This window comes from Engraulis encrasicolus, chromosome 24 (assembly GCF_034702125.1).
Source record: "Engraulis encrasicolus isolate BLACKSEA-1 chromosome 24, IST_EnEncr_1.0, whole genome shotgun sequence".
Classification (NCBI taxonomy): domain Eukaryota; kingdom Metazoa; phylum Chordata; class Actinopteri; order Clupeiformes; family Engraulidae; genus Engraulis; species Engraulis encrasicolus.
Genome location: NC_085880.1, coordinates 24,751,118 through 24,772,781, shown reverse-complemented (window position 1 = coordinate 24,772,781; position 21,664 = coordinate 24,751,118). Strand labels below are relative to the sequence as shown.

The window sequence follows — 21,664 nt, the reverse complement described above, 5'->3', positions numbered from 1 at the left end:
GAACTCCACAATTTTTAAAAATGGACTAAAATTGTGCATGCATGCACTTTATACTCATAGTTACATTTCACAGACGCTCTTTCCCATCATATTTGTTATTTCAAATGTGTCTACACATCCTGTGACACTGCAAATTTCATGTTCAAGTCATATTACGCTATACATTGATGGTGTATGTGGGCCAACTGTAATAGACATTTGAAATGATCTCGCGGGCCGAACAAAATGGCTCCGCGGGCCAAATTTGGCCCTTGGGCCTGAGTTTGACATCCCAGCAGTAGGCCTACAAAATTCACACAATTAAATGTCACACAAGGCAAATTCAACTGTCAAAACGGTAAACCTCATTTACAGTACTGTACTCATTCAACCGAGACAAAAATAATCCAATGCAACCTCACAACAATAATAGTAAAAAATCGTTGAACTCACAGGACATGCCAAACTCCTGCAGCTTGTCCTGCTCTGGGAGGCTGGCATTGGGCGAGGCGGGCAGGGCCAGCTCCCCATTGGACATGAGGAAGTCGTCGCGGCGCTGGTTGCTCCAGAGCCCCAGCAGGCCCACGGTGCGGTTCAGGAAGGCCTGGGGCACCTCCACCAGGGCCGCCAGCCGACCCGCGTCCCCCCGCCACACCGCCACGTGCAGCCCGTTGGCGTACACCGCCACGCAGCGGCTCAGCGACGTGCAGCGCACGGCGAAGCCCTTCTCCACGTGCACCACACCTGCCGAGGCCACAAGAGGGGTCTGCTGAGGTTTAATGTTTCTTGGTTTGTTGGGATTGTGTGTGTGTGTGTGTGTGTGTGTGTGTGTGTGTGTGTGTGTGTGTGTGTGTGTGTGTGTGTGTGTGTGTGTGTGTGTGTGTGTGTGTGTGTGTGTGTGTGTGTCTGTGTGTGTGTGTGTGTGTGTGTGTCTGTGTGTCTGTGTGTCTGTGTGTCTGTGTGTGTCTGTGTGTGTGTGTGTGTGAATACATGCTTGTACATGGGACGTTTCTGTGCATGTTTCCTCACCAACAGAGACAGGAACCTCCACATCATTCACCAGAACCTGAAGTCCTCTTTCTGTCTCGGCACGCATCCATTCCACCTTCCATGCAAACATTTGCTTACAATTAATTAAAATGCATCACACTTCATGTTTCTATAATTGAATAACAATCTAATTATTTAACACACGTGTATGGTAATAGTATATAGTAGTATACTATTTGTATAACAAAGGTAACAAATAGTAAGTAAGGAAATTCGTATGTACATAGGAAAATAAAATGAAAACATAACTAGATAACAAAATAAATATAGAAACGAAGGAATGAATGAATTAATGAAAGGCTGAATGAATGAATGAATGAATGAATGAATGAATGAATGAATGAATGAATGAATGAATGAATGAATGAATGAATGAATGAATGAATGAATGAATGAATGAATATCAGATCATCAACATTGTCTAATCATGTATACTGCACTCTAAAACTCAGCAGTAGCCCTCCACTTCATCTTCCTCTCTCACCTTCCCCTTCCCCTGGTGAAAGGCCGCCAGTCGGGCCAGTGTTGGCACGCGTCTGGTCTGGCCATGGTTGTGGAGCACGTCCGTCACCCCCTGCAGCGTGAAGATGTTGGTGCCAGAGCTGGAGGACAGCCGCACGATGACAAACACCCCCAGGGCCTTGAAGGTGTACTCAGAGCCATCGAAGGTGATGAAGTGGAGGCTACCATAGGCCATGCCTGCACAGGACAGAGTTTGGGTGTATAACTTGACAAAAAATTCTCACGCATATTTTTTGCATACATACAGTGCATACGCACTAACACGAGCATATAACAGCTTTATCTACACATACACAAAATGTATGCATATTATGTGCTAGTCTCTGAGAATAGAACAAATATTTGTCTTTATAATGGAAATGGGTTACACCATACAGTAACTTGAATAGTCTTGAGTCGGGAGAGGGAGCATGAATTTAATTCGCTTTAATTTGCAAGGTCAAATTATATTACAGATCATGTACAGTCCCACACTACTCAATATCATTGCATCCGACCTAAACATGCCACAGCTCTGTCGTATAGATGGACCATTGCAACATTGCAACTGCACTTTCTAAACACTGGTTTCCTATTATTCTTTAGGGTTTGCTTTATATACAAATACAATTCATAGAATACACAAGTATATACAAATGTATATTTTGCCCACCTATGCCAGGCATTGCCTTGTTGGCTATGATGCTGCTGTTGCTGAAGTCAACATGGCTGTCATTGCCCATGCCCTTCCACCCGTAACCTTGGCAGCGGTCTAGGGGGCGCTTGCTCAGGTAGAGGTGGCACAGGGACGACCGTACACAGCACCACTGGAATGGCCGCAGGTCCTCATCTAGCAGTCAGAAAGGTCAGAGGTCATCTTTAACTGACTCATTGCCGCAGTGAAACAGAGAACTGCAATTCCTATACATATCCACTAGAGAGCAGTATAAGACAAATAGCACCTTGCCTACAGCCTTACTTTGAGGAGTAGGGCGTTCACACTTTTGTTGTGAGGCTGTTTTCCGGCTACATAAACTATTAAGTAAGTGCCAATCAAATCTAGATAACTTTTATCCTGGTAGATAAGTGAGTATTAGTAGCAGTAATGGATTTCATTTTAAATCCAAAAACTACAGTAAGTACATATTTCTGGTAGTCAGATTCAATGGGTCACACACTGTAGCCCATAGGAGACTAGTAGTTTGAAATTATACTTTTCAGTTTCTTTTTGATAGCTATGTAAAATAAACATGCTTTGATCAGAACATGTGAGTATTACCTATGTGCTGCTGGGTCTTTTGCTGTGTGAAGTACCGCTCACTGTATCCAGCCAGCAGGAAGCCTTGCGGGTCATACATACACCGCTTCCCGGCGCCGTGCTCATTGGACAGCACCGACTGGAACACCTGACCCCCAGCTCCCCCCCACCGCACCCTTCTCATCTCCCTGACCAACTCCCACTGTCTGGGGGGCAGGATGTCCGGCCCAAAGGCCAGGTCCTCCAGAGCCTGGGCACGGGTGCAGGGGCACGGCAGCACGCCCACCGCCCACTCCGCCGGCTCGGGCTCGCTCAGCGCCCACAGCTGGCACTTCCTGCGCGGGTCCTCCGTGGTGGTTCCAGCAAGGGTGCCTGTGGTGGTTCGAGTGGGTCCGGTCAGGTCGTACACCAGCTGACCCGGGCGTCCCAGGGTGCCCACCACGTCCTGGGGTCGGTAGCGGCCGCCGGGTCCAAACAGGTTGTCGTGGGGGTCGGTGGACTCGTTGTGGAAGTGCTGGGCTCCGTCGGTGTAGCCGATCAGGGCGTCGTGGTGGAGGCGCTGGCCAGGGCCCCACTGCATGTCTCCATAGTGGAGCAGGCCAAAGGAGCGCTCGCCGTCAGTGGTGACGATGCCCTGGAATGTGTTGGTCTGTGGAGAGATATAAAGCATGATGTGAAACAAGATGTAACCCTAGCAGGGCACTAGCAAGGCAAAACAAAACAACAAGGAAGCTCAATTCTCTACAGACCATTGCCTAGGTCGCTCACGCTGAAAATTTTGGTTGAGCCAGTGCACTGAAAGTGCCAGGATGATCCCCTAACAATGGCGGGAAAATGCAGTGCTTGAATGATGGAAACTGCACGCACTAAACGGTGGCCATGTTGACAATGACAGGGAGGAAATGTGGCATTCAGTTCAGTAGAAGAGTTTGGTCAACAGTCTCCTAATTCTGTAAGTAATGTTGATGGGACACCAACCTTATGGCTAATGCCATGCTCAGCCGTCACTTCCAGCGAGGGCACAGTGTATAGTGCTCAATTTTTTCCACGACACTATGCACTAAAGACTTCAGTGCACTGTTTGCACTATGCACTGACAGTCAGTGCACTGACACAAGTGCTTGGGTTGAGACGTAGGGACAGTGACCAGAAGTGGATTGTCAGGAAAAAATAAGCAGTGACCTCTAGAGGAGGTTTAATAACACTACATTTGAAAATGAAAGACAATCCCATTGTCATTTAGACCACAGGTCAGGTCCACACGTCCACACGTCAGATGGCTGTCATTGAGGTGCAAGGACAGACCGCATGTTCCACCACTACCACGGTTTGCAATTGCACAAAATTCACAGACATATCTAGCTGTCTCTTACCACTAGGTAATCCTAGATTTTCTGGAAACTGTGCCGGTTAATGGCCGGTTAGCCATTGATTATTGCACATTTCTGGGCAGTGTCACAGGCAGGATAAGCAGGCCCAGGCTATTCCCTCATCATATACTGTATTTCATCTTGACTTCATTGGCTCTTGCCATTCAATATGTATGTCTTACTTCATTTGACTGGGATATTTCTTAAGCAGGGGTGCGTTTCTCGAAAGCGCAGTTGTTAGCCAGTTAGCAACTTGGGTAGTTGCCAATTAAATGGGAAATAGCATTGAAAACAACAAAGTAGCTTACGTAGTTAGCAACTATGGTTTTGACAAATGCACCCCAGCAAAGTATTCAGACTATATAGACTCTGACCTGAGAATGGTTGACCTTCTGGTAGGACACGGGCAGTACGTGGTCCCAGGTGACCTTGAGGATCCAGGTGGGCGTGTAAGGAGGCTTCCCCTGCTGCGACTCAAACTTGCTCACCACCTCTGCTGTGCGGTTGAAGACGATCTGGGAGTAGACATCCGAGTGGTTCATCTTGTACTCCTGATGGAGGACAGGTGGGAAAACGCCATACAGACAAATGGGATACCTGATAAGTACTGTATATTGACTGTCATTTTTATTCATTTAGCAGTTACTTCATGGGTAGGTTGAAGATATTGAAGATACCTGGATATATGAAAGTCTCATAAGCATATCTGAGTTTTGGTATACAAATTATAATTTGCATTAGAGGGTATGTTTACTAAGAGGATTGGATTTATGCTCACAAAAATAGTTGGACTGTTCAGCTGTGCAGGACATTTAGGGGGTGAGAAGTGACAATGTTCGGTCTATAAAACTCTACTTAGAGAATGTATGTCACAGTAAAACAGTCAAAGGGCAAGCTCCACATCCATGTTGTATTCTTTAGTACACAACGCTTTCTCTATGCATATCTATATACCTTTTTAAGAATTTTTCCGAGGCTTGCAAAAATCTGGTAGATTTAAAGGCCAAGTACAGAGTCCCCTTCAGAGTTATGTTGTGTTCTTTTCTTGCATAATATGCGTGTCACATTCACATTTAAAAAAAACATATAATGACCACAATACAATAACAAGACAACTCAACAATGCTTTGTTCATTCCCACACAACTTGTTGGGTATCAACTGCCGCACTGTGCCTCGCTCCAGGGCAGCTCTCCCTACATGACTTAAAAAAAATACTAAACCCGTCCGGTGGCAATGTCTCTTGTCTCCAAGCAACAGTTGTGTGTGTGTGTGTGTCTGTGTGTGGTTACCTGATACAGGAGCTTGCCCTGTCCCAAAATAAGGTCAGCATCATCCCAGAACACTGCCAGCATGGCCACACCCTCATTCCCACGGAAACCACCCGGGAAGGGGTTGGGGTAGAGAAACTGCTCGTTCTCCTGCACCGACTGTAGTTGGATGACGCCGTTGTCAGAGAACTGTACAAAAAAAATAATGAATGAAAGCAGCTAAAAGCATTAGTATGACCTAGTCATGAATGGAACACATTTGAAAACCATACACCATTACTATGGTGTTAAGTGTTAACACACAGTTGTATTACTTTAACAACAAACTACCACCCGGATCAGATGACTGACACCTGATTTCACTTTGGTATTCTAATACTGTCATCTCCATTAGGGCAAATTTGAGTGTTAGCAGCTCAAGTTGAGGGCAATGACAATTAAATATGTGATACTGCCATCACTCACTTCCTCTACAGTATGGGCCACAGCGTGTCTCCAGAATTTAGTGTCTGCTTTGATTTTTTTTTTAATGTGTAGGGCTTTTTTGCCCCCATTTGACAGGACAGTTGGAGATGGTGACAGGAAGCGAGTGGGAGAGAGAGATGGGGGAGGATCGGCAAACAACCCAGGCCAGAAACGAACCCGGGCCACCTGCACAGTAGCCCAGTGCCCTACTGTTGGGCCACGGCAGGGCCTATTTTGACAACTTAACCCTTGTAAGTGTGTTCGTGTTTGTGTTACATAGAAGGTGTTCGGGTCATTTTTTAAATATTGATGTATAAGCCCCCCAAAGTGATACGGCTCAAAATGACCCGGGAACACCTCATGTGTAATACAAATGTGCAGGAGGGGTTAGCAAGGGGGGTCACTCATTTTTTTTTCAGATTAGATGTTCCTCACTGAAAATGAGCCAGAGCCAGTGAATCTCAATGTGAAAAAATAAAAATGTATACTATTTTTCTCAAGCTAAAAACTCAAAACAGGTCAAAATGACCCGAACACCTTAAAAGGGTTAACAAAACTGAGATTAACATGTTGAATTTCAAAAGCGCACATACCCCTTGGTTATGTTGGTCTATATGACCTTAGATACCATTGATAAATCCATGACCATGTCCCATCACACTTTGTATGTTTTCAGCAATGCATAGAAGAATCCAGAAGCCAAGAACCGCAAGCCTCTTGGCTGGAGCCCTCAGTGTGTACTTGAGACAGCAGGAGAACAGTTATGTGAAGGGAATGTCCTGGTCACTATGCACAGTAGTGTACCACAGGCATCATAAACATGTAAAGGATGTTTTCTTTTCTCCTACAAACTACATGTCACACTAACCACCATACTCTCTTCATACTGCTTGGAGCTGCTTGTCTTATTGGATTCAAATAACTCAATTAACGATACGAGAGTTTCAAAGGTCCTGTGTGTAATGTTAGTAGTTTATTTCTAAACAAAACAAAAATGTTTGCTGCCCATTCACTGCCCTTTCTTGTCCACAAATATTTACTTATTGAATAAACTGATACTTACTGGTTTAAACAGACTAGGTTTTCAGGAAGAGATGTCTATGACGGGTAATGGCAGGGTCAAAATGGCAGATTTAAATTGATGATGCTCCACCTATTCATGTTTGAAAAGTGTGAAGTACCAAACACCAAGTGCCAAGATGATGGGAGATATTCATGAAAAAGATGGAATTTCTGAATGGGCAGCATAAATGTTGGAAATTTCACACTAAATGACACACAAGACTTTTAATCTTAAGCGGTATAACCAAGGAAACATCCATGCTATCCACATATTTCATAGCCATCTATTAACCGATTTAGTCACGTCATCGATGACTGCGCACACGTTGTTGACTCAAAAACACACACACACAAACAGACTCTAAAGAGAGAAGACCAGCAGTCCTGAAGCATGTACGTTTGTGAAAAAATAGAGATCCTAAAAGAACACTTGTTATGCTATTCCGAGAAGGAATAGGCTGTTTCAGAAGCATAGAAGATGTTTGTGTTTACAAGAAATCAAATTTACCACTGGACTGAGGACATCATCAGGCATACCCGTGTTTGTGGCGCCCACCTCATATCTGAAGTTATTGTGACCATCCATTTTCTTATCTCGGAAAAACACCTGGCTAGTTTATCTACAAATGTGCGGTAAATGGTTGATTCTGCTCCAACAATGCGCACGAAGCCCGATGACGTCACATCTGTGTACAAATAGTAAAGGGGTCTATTAGCTACTCACATAGAGGCGGTCAAACAGCTTGCCCATAAAAGGGAAACCCATGGGTGGGCTGATGTAGGGAGATGTGCCATCTGCTGCATTGATGTCAACACTAGTGTCTCCCACATCTTCTCCAAAGGGGAATAGATTACTCTCTGTGGAAAGAAAGACACTTTATCATTAAAACAAATAGAGGAATAGAGACACAAATAATGTAATATATATATCTGTGAAAAAGCATAGAACTGCAAACGTATTGCAAGATGGGTAATTCCTTAAATTCTCTGTTTTTCAAAAATATACTTTTTTATGCAAATATGTTTAAAACTCATTACACCATATGATTATTGAGGAATGTCACAGCCTGCCTCTATATCCCTCACGCACACTACACTACACACACACACACACACACACACACACACACACACACACACACACACACACACACACACAAGTGAGAGAGAGAGAGAGAGAGAGAGAGAGAGAGAGAGAGAGAGAGAGAGAGAGAGAGAGAGAGAGAGAGCGAGAGAGCGCACGCGAGAGAGAGAGAGAGAGAGACAGAGATAGAAAGAGAAAGAGAGAGAGGGGGGTGGCGATGGTAAATCTGAACCCCCACCCTTCAGTGCCCGCCACTGACACACAGTATCGTTAGCGCTGCACTTGCAGCTGTAAGACCCCGGGGAGTTGGCGCACGTGGTATTCCCAGGGCAGGTGGTGGAACTCAGGTGGCACTCATCCACATCTGCACAGCCCCTGGGTCCACGCCCCTGCCTCTCAGTGGCGACCCAGCCTCTGCCACACACGCAGCGGAAGCCGCCTGCAGAGTTATGGCAACTCGCTCCGGGGTGGCACCCTCCGCGGTTCTGCTGGCATTCATCCAGGTCGACGCACGCAGGCCCGGCCGAGAGGAACCCCGGTGGACATGTGCAATAAAAGGAGCCTGGCGTGTTCTGGCAGCTGGCTTGACGGTGGCACGGGGGGGAGGTGACACGAGACGTCGAACACTCGTCCAGGTCCCCACACCAGGTGCCGTTGCCTGTGTAACCCGGTGGGCAGTGGCAGGAGAAAGAGCCCGGAAAGTTCCAGCAGCGCGCCAACACGTGGCACGGTGGACCGCTACTGTCCTGGCACTCGTTGGTGTCCATGCAAGCCCCATCCTCCTCGTGGAACCCCGTCGGGCACGTACAGCGGAACGTTCCGGGCTGGTTGAAGCACAGCTGGTCGGCGCGGCATGTGTCGTTCGCAAGGCACTCGTCAATATCCGTGCAATTCAATCCACTGAGCTCATATCCGGCCATGCAGGGGCAGAGGAATGACCCAACGGTGTTGATGCAGTCTGCATTGTCAACACAGGGCCACGTATCCATGTCAGTGCACTCATCCACATCCTCACAAAGCGTCCCATTGAGGAGGAAGCCCGTATCGCAGGGGCACTCATAGGAGCCTGGGAAGTTGACGCATGTAGCATAGGGCTGGCAGACAGAGGAGGAGGCATTCCCGTGAGACTCTGAGCACTCGTCAACATCCAGACACTCAGTGTCGTTGCTCCAGAACCCCTCGTCACATACACAGTAGAAGGACCCGAGGCTGTTGATGCAGGTGCCGTTAGCACACAACTGGTCGGAAGGGAGAGCTGCGGCACACTCGTTTATGTCCGCACACTCTGTCCCGTTGCCGGTAAGGGCAAAGCCTGAGTTGCAGGTGCAGTTGAATCCGCCCACCGTGTTGGTGCAGGTGCTGTGCTCTTGGCACGTGGTGTTGATGAGGCACTCGTCTACATCCTCGCAGGTGGTGGTGGTGGTGCCGTTACCGGTGACGTAGCCCTCCCAGCAGTCGCAGAAAAACGACCCGGGCACGTTGCGGCACTCTGAGACGTTTGGACACGGGCCAACGTCAGATGACGACAACGGCGAGCACTCGTCAACGTCGACGCAAAGAGAGCCATTGGCCCGGAAGCCGTCGTCGCATGGGCAGAGGTAGCCCCCTCCAACGTTCAAGCAGGTGCTGTTGGCGGTGCAGGTGACGTTCTCCGACTCGCATTCGTCGACGTCCAGGCAGTGGGTTCCGTTGAAGTCGTAGCCCTCCCAGCAACTGCAATGGAACGATCCGAGTGTGTTGAAACAAAAGGAAAACTCGGGGCAAGGGTCATCGTCAGTATCGTTCCCATTTGCCCACTGGCACTCGTCCACATCCGAGCAATTCATGCCGTCCCCGTAGAAGCCCTCCAGACAGCTGCAGTAACTGGAGACGGACGTGTTGGTGCACGTGGCATGTGAGTGGCACACCGTACTGGCATTCAAGCAGTCCTCCGCACTCACACAGGTGCCCAGGCCATCGTAGACCAAGCCCACCAGGCACGAGCAGTCGTACGCGCCGGGTCTGTTGAGGCAGGTCATGTTGGCCGGACAAGCAGAGGGCACTTGTCGACACTCGTCCACGTCCTCACACGTGCGCCCGTCACCCGCGTACCCGCCGTGGCACCGACAGGTGTAGGAGCCCCAGGTGTTGTTGCACTGGGCCAGGTGGCTGCAGTTGTGTGGCAGGGTGGCGTTGAGGGAGCATTCGTCCAGGTCTTGGCAGTCAAAGCCATCCCCGCTCATGCCGAGTGGGCAGGCGCACCGGAAGGATCCCGGGGTGTTTGTGCAGCGGGCGTCGAGGTGGCATCCTCCGTTCTCAATTGGGCACTCATCAATGTCTATAAGGAGTCATCCAAAAGGGGAGAGTGGTGTCAAGGAAACAGGCTCCCCAGAGAGTTAGCTTCTAAAAAGAGACTAGATGGAAAGTGGATACACAGAGAAATAACAAAAACGCACACTCTCTCCCTTTCAATCACCCTCACTCTCCTATTCAGCCATGAAGCATGCAAACACTGATTGAAATGGTTTAAAGGGGTATGTCACCATCTTGAGGCTTAATACAGTTAAAATCATTGGCCAGAGTTAATACAGGTGGTGAAGTGGCTTATTTTTCATGTTAGGCGTTGTCTTGCTTTAAGACAATTTAAAAGAGGGAGTATGTAGCTAAACTAGGGACCACTGTAGCATGTGCTATCCATTGACTCTCACTAGCTTGGATACTTACTGCCTCCTTAAAACAAGACAACGCCTAACATGAAAAACAAAACACATTACCACCTTTATAAACCCAGGGCAACCATTTTAACCGTATTCAGCCCCAAAATAGTGGCATAACCCTTTCAATGGTGACAGCTGGTTACCTGTGCAATTGTGTCCATCTCCCTCAAAGCCCTTGAGGCAGGAGCAGGAGTGACTCCCGATGGTGTTGGCACACTCTGCAAAGGGGCTGCACTGATGTGTCCCGGATGAACACTCATCAATATCTACGAGAAGACAGCAAAAAACGAGAAGAGTCTATTAACATAGTACATTCCCAAGCAACAGTTGTAGTGATTTATAGACACACTTCCTCAGTCGTAATACATTATACGCTCACATACAGTACATTTGCATACATACAGTATATTTGCCTGTGCTATGATTATGAATACAGTCCAAGTCAAGTCAAGTCAAGTCAAGTTTTATTGTCAATTTCTTTACATGCACTGGTCATACAAAGAATTTGAAATTGCGTTTCTTGCTCTCCCATGCAGACATAGACTAATCTAGGTAAGGACATAGACAGTATAGACATAGACAGTACTCATACATGGACATAAGACAGTATGGACATAGAAAGTGCAAGACTGGATAACAGAAGACTTGTAGAGAACATACATTAAGAGGAGGTATTTTGTTGTGCTTTTTCTAAAAGTCCTTTATAGCGTTCTGACATAGTAATGGTAGCATTTGAAGAAAATAAATAATTAAAATAGGTTTATCCCTTGAGTTTAATTATTTTATGCATCTTTAGGAGACCATCCTCAATGTTAATGTGTAACTCTTTATTTGAAGAGGCCTGTAGAAGGGTGCCATGTATCAGGCATAAGTATGTCATGACCTATGACATGTCATGAAGCCTAATGAGACATCATTGGTGTTTATGACTGTTGTCATCATAATGTGTCATGTGATTTTTGGAATGTCAAGTTGACATTGTATGGGTGTCATGACATTCCCAAAACCGTCGAAAAGAGTCGAAACCATCAGTAATCTGTCATTAACGTTCCTATGCACGGGCCATGCCATTCTTATGATGGTTATATGACAGCTTTATGTAGACCCCTTCAGGTAAAGTATTACCAGTTATCGTCCCAATAAGGTAACTTACCAACGCAATCTGTTCCATTTTGTGAGAAGCCTGTTCTGCATATGCATTCATAACCGCCGGCCGTATTCAGGCATTCGGTTTCATTCTGAGGGCAAATGTCATCTCTCAGGCACTCGTCTATGTCGGAGCAGATGCTACCGTCACCCACGAACCCCACGTCGCAGACGCACTGGAACCCCAGCGGTGAGGGGTGGCAGAGGCCGTACTGGTGGCAGGGTGGGTTGCACTCCGTGCTTGGCTCCACGCAGGTGTTGCCACCACCCCGGGCCACCGTGCCGTTCAGGCAAGAGCAGACGGAGGATCCGGGGGAGTTGAGGCACACCGCAAAGGATGGGCAGCTGCTGTTGACCTACAAAGATACAAGAATACAGTGACTTTTAGTTGTCACAGACTGTACATAGAATGACTAAAACTGAAACATACAGTAAGATTAGAATTGTCTGCTGGTACTGTCCATAGGTGTGTGTGTGTTTGTTTGTTTGTTTGTTTGTTTGTTTGTTTGTTTGTTTGTGTGTGTGTGTGTGTGTGTGTGTGTGTGTGTGTGTGTGTGTGTGTGTGTGTGTGTGTGTGTGTGTGTGTGTGTGTGTGTGTGTGTGCAAAGTGCGCAGTGCAAAGTGCAAAGTGCAATAGTGCCTAGGTGCAGAAGATGCAAATTATGCCGGGGTGCATATGCATGGGGGGTGTCTGTGAGAGAGATCATGGCCTAGGTGTGTTGGGCAACATGCACTACGTGTATGGTGTAGGGAGGAGGGGGGAACGCACTTGCATGCACTCATCGATGTCGTTGCAGGAGAAGCCGTCGCCAATGAAGCCCTCCAGACAGCTGCAGGAGAAGGAGCCCTCTGAGTTCTCGCACAGAGCCTTGGCGTCGCAGGTGCCTTCCGACTCGCACTCGTCCACGTCCTGGCAGTGCGTGCCATTCCCCGTGAAGCCCCTCTTGCAGACGCACGACACCGAGCCGACCGTGTTCATGCAGGTGGCGTGGACGTGGCAGGGGTTGCCCGCCTGGCATTCGTCGACGTCCAAACACGCCATGCCCTGAGCGCCGCGGGCGAAGCCGGCCTGGCACGGGCACTCGTAGTCTCCCTCGGTGTTCAGGCACCGCTCGTTAGCGCCGCAGGGCTCCGGGAGGACTTGGCACTCGTCCACGTCCTGGCAGGTGGTGCGGTTGACCAGGTCGAAGCCCGGCGGGCACACGCAGGTGAAGGAGCCCCTGTTGTTGACGCAGGTGGCCTTGTACCCGCAGCCGCCATTGTCCACCAGGCACTCGTCGACGTCCGAGCACCGCTGCACGCCGTCTCCGGAGTAGCCCAGCAGGCAGCTGCAGTTGAAGGACCCCGGCAGGTTGATGCAGCGGGCGTTGGCGTGGCACTGCTGTATCAAGGAGCACTCGTCGACGTCCAGACACGTGATCCCGTTCCCCTCGTAGCCGAGCAGGCACTTGCAGCTGAAGGAGCCGGGGAAGTTGTCGCAGGAGGCGAACTCGCTGCACTCGCCCGTGGCGCACTCGTCCGTGTCCTCGCACCGCGTGCCGTTGAACGTGTAGCCGCGGCCGCAGTCGCAGTAGAAGCTGCCCGGCGTGTTGACGCACGCCGCGGTGCTGGGGCAGATGTTGGCGCTCGTCTGACACTCGTCGATGTCCACGCATCTCACGCCGTCGCCGAGGAAACCGGTGAGGCAGGAGCACTCGTAGCTGCCCAGCATGTTGATGCAGGCTGCGTTCTCGTCGCACGAGTTGTCTTGGTTGCACTCGTTGATGTCCACGCAGGTGAGGCCGTTGCCCATGTAGCCGTCGTTGCACGTGCAGCGGTACGAGCCGGGGTTGTTGACGCAGCTGGAGTACAAGCTGCAGATGTTGCGCTCGCACTCGTTGATGTCGGCGCAGGTCTTGCCGTTGCTCTGGTACCCCACTTGGCAGGTGCAGCGGTAGGTGCCGGGCAGGTTCTGGCAGCCCTTGTAGCCGAAGGAGGACGAGCAGACCCCCGGCATCTCGGAACACTCGTCCACGTCCAGGCACAGGTAGTTGCCGTTTCCCTTGTAGCCCATGTTGCAGGTGCAGACGTAGGAGCCGAGGTTGTTGGTGCAGGTGGCGTTCCAGTGGCAGATGGTCTTCTGCTGGCACTCGTCCTCGTCCTGGCAGGTGAAGCCGTTGCCCTTGAAGCCCTCCCGGCAGGTGCACCTGCGCCAGGGGCGAAAGGAGTTTTCATATCGATAACGATCTCTCTACCAATGCCAATATCAGAAATGGTGCTAACAAAATAAACATCTGCGCTACAGATCTACAGCGTGTTGTGAACACAGCGAAGAAGATCATTGGAGTACCACTCCCCTCCCTGCAGGACATTTACACCGCACGCCTCACCCGGAAAGCACTGATGATCATCAAAGACACAAGCCACCCTGCACACAAACTGTTCAGCCTCCTGCCCTCTGGAAAGAGGTACAGGCGCCTCCGTTCCCGTACCACCAGGCTTGCAAGCAGCACGATGCATCAAGCAATCAAGATACTGAACACTCAACCCACTCTCCCTTCACTGTCAGCCTCTAGCCAGCCAGGCCACTGACAACGCTCCCCCCCCCCTCATCCCCACCACCATATCTGCGACTGAACATTCCACCTGCACTACTACATCTGTGACTGAACTTTCAACCTGCACTAACTCAAAACATACACATGCACACACACACACACACACACACACACACACACACACACACACACACACACACACACACACACACACACACACACACACACACAAGCACACTGCACTTTCTGCACTAAACCCAAACATACACACACTGACAAACAACTCATACCCACACACATACACACACACACACACATACACAGGTACACAGACACACACACAGACACACACCGCACTTTCTACCTGCACTAAACACACACACACACACACACACACACACACACACACACACACACACACACACACACACACACACACACACACACACACACACACACGCACACAAAACACATACAAACACACACACACACACACATACTGCTGCTGGTGTATTTAATAAACCTTTTTTTAATTATTTATTTTCTTCAAATGCTACTATTACTATGTCAGAACGCTATAAAGGACTTTTTAGGAAAAGCACAACAAAATACCTCCTCTTAATGTATGTTCTCTACAAGTCTTTTGTTGTCCAGTCTTGCACTTAAATGTCTGTATGAGCAATGTCTACGTCCATACTGTCTATGTCCATGTATGAGTACTGTCTATGTCTATACTGTCTATGTCCTTACCTAGATTAGTCTATGTCTGCATGGGAGAGCAAGAAACGCAATTTCAAATTCTTTGTATGACCAGTGCATGTAAAGAAATTGACAATAAACTTGACTTGACTTGACTTGCTACGCTGCCAGGGGTGTAAATTACAAATCGATCGACAAATCGATTTCTTAAAGCAGGGATTTGATTATTTTCGATACTTAAGAATGTCCCACGATACAATACGATTAAATTAAATCGTCGGCCGTAAGATCGATTCATCGATACATTTCGATCATTATTTACACCCCTAATCGTTGCACGACTATTTCAGGTAACTTTGAGCTATTCTCTTCATAGGACACGTTTTCTACTTAAATAGATTTTTTAAAAAGGGTTTTTGGACAGCATTAACCATATTCTCTTACTGGTACTGCGCACTGGCTGTAAATGCACCTGTGTGCACTGGTCTACGTTCACCACTGACCTGCGACCTCCATCGGTGTTGACGCAGGCGGCGTTGGCGTGGCAACCCCCATTGTCCACCTGGCACTCGTTGATGTCGCTGCAGGTGAAGCCGTCGCCCGAGTAGCCTGGCAGGCAGAGGCAGGTGTAGCTGGCCAGGGTGTTGGTGCACAGGGCCTTGACATGGCAGTTGTGGAGGCGCGTGTCGCACTCGTCGATGTCCACACACTGCAGGCCGTCGCCGGTGTAGCCCGTGTTGCACATGCAGACAAAGTTGTTGTCGCGGGTCTTGACGCACTTGGCGTTGGCATGGCATATGAGGTCCACGGCGGCGCAGTCACTTAGTTCAGCCACTAGAAACAAACATAACATACACATACACATCAACTTTGAGCAGCTCCAACGGCCCTGGGTAGAGGCGTGTTAAAGGCAGTGACATGGTTTAAGTTCTATTGGGACTAAGAAAATGTTTGGTTTAAACGTTGGCACAGCGCTTTCTGGCCTCGACTAGTTGCAAACCAAGGGAGGCGGGTCAACCATGCTGTTTGAGAACCGTTAATTGTTATGCAGGGGTCAGACCAAGTCTAAAATAGAGATTTGAAAGTCGTTGATAATCAGGCTAGTAACACGCCTTCACAATCAAGCAGTCTAACTGGGCTATATGAAAATCACAATCATGGTAAGACTGACAGTTGAGACTGTGGAAGTATTAGGATTTGGCATTATGGTGAATATTCTAGCTAGTGGTTAGTGTGTTCTAATACACAATGTTGGTGTATTAGAACACACACACACACACACTACACACACTACACACTACACACACACACACACACACACACACACACACACACACACACACGCACACACACGCACACACACGCACACACCCGCACCCACACGTACACGCACACACACACACCAATAAGAACAATACCACTTACCTGCATCATTGTAATGTGGGAATGTAAATGCATACACCAGGATGAACACTGAGGCCCTAAAAGCAAAAACAGTCTGGCTGAGGTCTTGAAAGAGTTGAATAATTAACAGCCCAACTGTAAGAATCATGGCATTTGTAGCGCCATACTGTACATGAGTTTTCTCAGCTGGTGTCCATATTATAATTCCAGGTACCAGAAATCTGAATCAAATCAGAAAGTCTGACTTGTCTTCGTTTACTATCAAAAACAGGAAAGAAAGGTAAGAAAAATAGCTATACATGAACCGTATACTAACTAAGTCTAAGTCTAAGACTAAGTCATTGTCTGCAAACCTATTAGTTTTTTGTTGAAAAAAAAAGCGCTACCCGATTAAATCCTGCTGACCTTTTTCACATTTTACAGTGGCTTTGGGAAACATTTGAACAGTTACATTTACCCTGTGGTGTTAATAGGACACATTGGCTCGGCTGAGAGCTCTAGTTTCACAAATAATGGCTGGCCTATTGTGTGGGGCCATTTGGGTGACATTAGCCATACAAGCAACAAACCAGAGATGCTGGATGCCCTGGAAGAGAGAGTGCTGAGGTGGATTCCCAACTGCAGTTATTGTAAAAAGTATTAATTACAGGACTTGGTTACCTCTCCAACCCAGTTCTATTCACTGCAATGGCCAAAAGGTCTCAGTGTCTTTGTTACCTCAGCCGACTTCCTAAGCCTATATAGCACAGTGTAGCAATGCTGCCCTAAAAACCGAAAGGTATTAAGAACATCATTTTGTTGTCATTTTTAAAAGAACTCTGTAATACCCCATTTGACTAAATGGTTTGCTTTTTGTTTTTGTTGCTATTTGACCATTATCATCCCTATACGTCTTTACTGGGCTGTATGATCACATTAAGGCATTTTTGGTTTCAACATTCATATACAGCAGTAAAAGAATTTTGCCTTTTGTAGAGCTCAGTGTGAATTTGATTACTTTCACTGGCTCTGAGTGAAAATACTATAGAATGAAGGACAGAATCACTACTGCATTCTGCATACTACTGCTACATAATTACGATCAGCATTAGGCATTGACTAACACCGTAATGAATCTTGTAATTTTTATATTGAACAGAAAATAGTCCCCTAGTCCAGAAGAGACTTAAAAAACTGTGATTTTGACAAGACAAATCAGCCAACACCATGACGATAACCATCTCAACATTAAAAATGGCAATTATTATCATAGGAGTTACTCATTAAAAGTAATTTGCAACTGTTTAATCTATGGGACATGTGGACTACCAGACCTGTATAAATGTTCTGTACAGATATGGCATCCCCATTTGCTGTAGCCAGTAAGGGTGCAACAAAATGGGTTGTCTGGTGGATACGCTTCATTCTTTTTTTCAAGTAATTAAAGTCCACTGGACCAGATCAAATTCAAACCAGCCACAACTCACCATAGTGTTGTTAAGGTAGTAAAGGCCTACCTATTACAGATGAAAGATAGAGAAATGATGGAGAAAAGTTGTCTCCCCCACCCTGCCTCGCCTACTTACCACATGCTGGTTCAGTGGCGTGGTGTTCAGGTGGTAGTCATTGGGGCAAGGGGGGAAAGGGTTTTCATCTCTTGCTTATTTGCCTGTGTCCCTTGACTCCTTCTCTCTGGTTCCCAAGTGTGTCTCCAGCAGACCTGAAGCAGACTATCCACTCTTCCCTTTCTCTCACTATCTCTCATTTCCCTCTCTCACATCTCACACGCCCAACCAGCATACACACGGATACTCAGACACACACACACACACACACACACACACACACACACACACACACACACACACACACACACACACACACACACACACACACACACACACACACACACACACACACACTCTCTCTGACTCCTCTGGGACATGGACGCCCTGTCATCTTAAACGACCAGAGAGCACCTACGCCCACTTATTCTCTCCTGACACTCGGTGGGCCGGTCGCCTCCTTGTAACAGAGCCATTTCCCCCTGGGAATGAGTGGTTGGTCCCTTTCAAAGAGAGCACAAAACATAAAGTATGACACTCCTATTGTTCCCAGTGCTTTATTTTGTGTGCTCCTGGTGTAGGGAAGCAAAACAGGGCTTGGTTAGGTTTTTCCAGGGAGGGATTTCTTGAAGTGATTCATCTACATACATGTATTCGATGTCTACTTAATTTAAGATTGGAGTGATTATTTTGACCAGATGCTCCTACAAAGCATCCAGTCAGATAAGTTGAGTGAAGCACAGCGGCCAGAGTTCTCAAAGTTCGAACCCAAAGTTCGCTGAGCACCAGAACCCTGAACTTTGAGGAAGATGGTAAAAGCACAACAGTGCAGATGGATGAATAGGCCCAGCCACACAGACCTCCGAGGGAAAAGATCAAAGGGCACAAACCAGGCGTGAAGTGGCTCAAAGCTGTTGAGAAGAGAGAATAGTAAGCTGTCAATGATTTGGCATGGGACACAAACTCAGGCTTGATCAACAGCTGACCACGTTTGAGGAGGTTGTATAGTATTTAAAGGCCAAAACACCACATGAATCAAGGGCATACTACTGATGTGTCCCAAAAGTCATATACTAGCGTGCATTTTAATCAAAACATTTAAAATATGAGTAGTTTAAAATTTTTAACATTTATGTTTTGTAATTTCCTTGACTTGATGTCCTTACATGTTTGGACAACAAATAAAGGCACATCAGTATGTTGGGTGAGGAGCAATCTGGTTAAGATTGCGACATTCCTAAGTTTGCCAGTTTTTAGCTTTTAGCAAAAAGCGATGCCAATGCAAAGAAATGGGACCAAAAAATCAGTTTACAAATCAGTTTTCAGCAATGAACAAGCTCTAAAAAACACTGCATAAGATCAGTGATGTCATAACAAAGGTCTTGTCAATCAGAGACAGACAAGTTCAGCCTACTTGGCTAAACCTGCATCCCACAGCGTGTAGCAACTTGTCACTGACTTTGTACACATTTAAGACCCAGGCCCGCTCAATGGCGCTCAAAATGGCACAGCCTTTCAATATTGTATGTCCTTATTTCTATCTCATGTCAACCTCAATCAATTTCAGATCTCATTGTGAATGTGTATAGAGTAATTTTACATGTGAATAGTGACAAATATTTTTAAAAATAGTTTAAAGGAATAGGTCGGTATTTTGCATTTGGGACCTTAATTATGGTGTATCATACACTGAGCTACCCACCTGTGTCACTTTTGTTTGATTTGAAGCCTTCCGTGAGATTTTGGGTTTGGGCGATATCCACAAACCACCATACAACGGGAGTCAACGGGGCACAGACTTTAAATCCGTCGTACACGCATAAACAGTATTTTCTTAATTTGTTTAGGGTCATTGGGATGATACAATTACGTTGCCGCCTCATTCCAACCTTTAAATCTCCCGGGTTCAGTGAACGAATTAAAAATCTGTATTGACTGAGGTGTGCCACGTCATCTTTCTGCGACGCTCATTCTGACAGCCAGCCAGCTCTGCCTCTGCTACGGCTGTCGGCTACATGATACTAGAAGCAAACGTTGAAGCTCTCGGTTTTTAACAGTTCTTCGGCTAGAACTTTGCTATGGGTTGAATGTGCGCATATACTGGATGCTGAAACAAAATGACAAGCTTTATGAAACCGTGGCATTTTGCGTTGAGATGGAAAAGGAAGGCGCCACCACAGGTCTGTGGGCGCCACACTCTCCTGGATACGAGGCTATGTGTGTGCGTTTTTTGCGCCAAAGGTCTTTCTACCAGCAAAACAAACGTGGCACACCTCAGTCAATACAGATTTTTAATTCGTTCACTGAACCCGGGAGATTTAAAGATTGGAATGAGGCGGCAACGTAATTGTATCATCCCAATGACCCTAAACAAAATAAGAAAATACTGTTTATGCGTGTACGACGGATTTAAAGTCTGTGCCCCTTTGACTCCCGCTGTACGGTGGTTTGTGGATATCGCCCAAACCCAAAATCTCCCGGAAGGCTTCAAATCAAACAAAAGTGACACAGGTGGGTAGCTCAGTGTATGATACACCATAATTAAGGTCCCAAATGCAAAATACCGACCTATTCCTTTAATTTATACTTTCATTCAAACACAAACATGTCAGAAATCAGAGAGCCTGTGCATGCTGAACAGTTGCCTTTCTCTCTTACATATATATTTTTAAAAACAAACTGGATAAATAACTTAATAGCTAAGAGGAAGTGTAATGGGAAGTGGCGAATCATGAAGCGCAAATTCAAGTGAAGTCGAGTCTTGTTGATGTTCATATCAAAGTCGAGTTACGAGTCTTTTAACATTTTCTCAAGTCAAGGCTCAAATCATGAAATTTGTGGAACAAATCGGACTCAAATCCAAGCCACATGACATGAGTCCAAACCTCTACTAACTCAACAATCTCACATAGCATGTTACTCTCCAGGACTTTCTAGTCTGTCACTAGTTGATCTCAGGTACAGATCTAACATTTTATCAATTTGACCTCAGAGAACCTGTTATAGGAAGAGTGGCAGATATTCCCAAATTATTTGGGGTTCTTTTGAATTTTGGGAGGTGATGCAAAAATGTCAAGAATGGGATCAATGACTCAATGCTGTGCCAGTGTTTTTGAAAGACTGATTGGAACGGTGAATATTTATGAAGAGGTTATTCATTTGTGAATGGGCATCACTAAACTAAACTAAAAGTATACTCTACTTTAAACATAGGAGATACATGTAGCCTACATGGACAACATCATCTTTATCCATTCACAAGATTAATCACAAGGTGAATCACTGAGAGATATATTACGAGGATCAACGACTCCAGCAGAAATGTAGGCCTATTTTTCTAAATAATATTTTGGAGATCAGCACAATATAAAATCATTTGTGTTCATGACTAACGTGTTATTTCCCCTAAAGGCTAGCACACTCTATCCTCAAATTTCGTCCTCAAGTTTAAAAACTGGTACCTTGCCTATTTCATTGATGTAAGGACCAAACACAATGTCAGAGACAACCTCCTCCACTCCATACACATCTGGGGTGCATTTCTCGAAAGTGTAGTTGTTAGCCAGTTAGCAACTTCAGTAGTTGCCAATGGAATATTG

The 21,664-nt window shown here is 46.7% G+C and overlaps 1 protein-coding gene across 1 annotated transcript in view; it reads right to left on the bottom strand.

Moving 5' to 3' along the window:
• si:ch73-105b23.6 (fibrillin-1) overlaps positions 1-18,091 on the bottom strand; it is a 33,097-nt gene extending 15,006 nt beyond the window's left edge. The window contains exons 1-15 of the mRNA XM_063192141.1: positions 18,087-18,091; positions 16,543-16,598; positions 15,621-15,951; positions 12,651-14,067; positions 11,889-12,237; positions 10,879-11,001; positions 8,278-10,356; positions 7,680-7,813; positions 5,450-5,617; positions 4,533-4,709; positions 2,810-3,437; positions 2,204-2,380; positions 1,514-1,728; positions 1,009-1,084; positions 433-723 (exon numbers count right to left, since the gene is read on the bottom strand). Coding sequence (XP_063048211.1) covers positions 433-723; positions 1,009-1,084; positions 1,514-1,728; positions 2,204-2,380; positions 2,810-3,437; positions 4,533-4,709; positions 5,450-5,617; positions 7,680-7,813; positions 8,278-10,356; positions 10,879-11,001; positions 11,889-12,237; positions 12,651-14,067; positions 15,621-15,951; positions 16,543-16,598; positions 18,087-18,091 — 6,226 coding nt within the window. The remainder of the gene's footprint in view (positions 1-432; positions 724-1,008; positions 1,085-1,513; positions 1,729-2,203; positions 2,381-2,809; positions 3,438-4,532; positions 4,710-5,449; positions 5,618-7,679; positions 7,814-8,277; positions 10,357-10,878; positions 11,002-11,888; positions 12,238-12,650; positions 14,068-15,620; positions 15,952-16,542; positions 16,599-18,086) is intronic.
• Between the last annotated feature and the right edge of the window lie 3,573 nt (positions 18,092-21,664).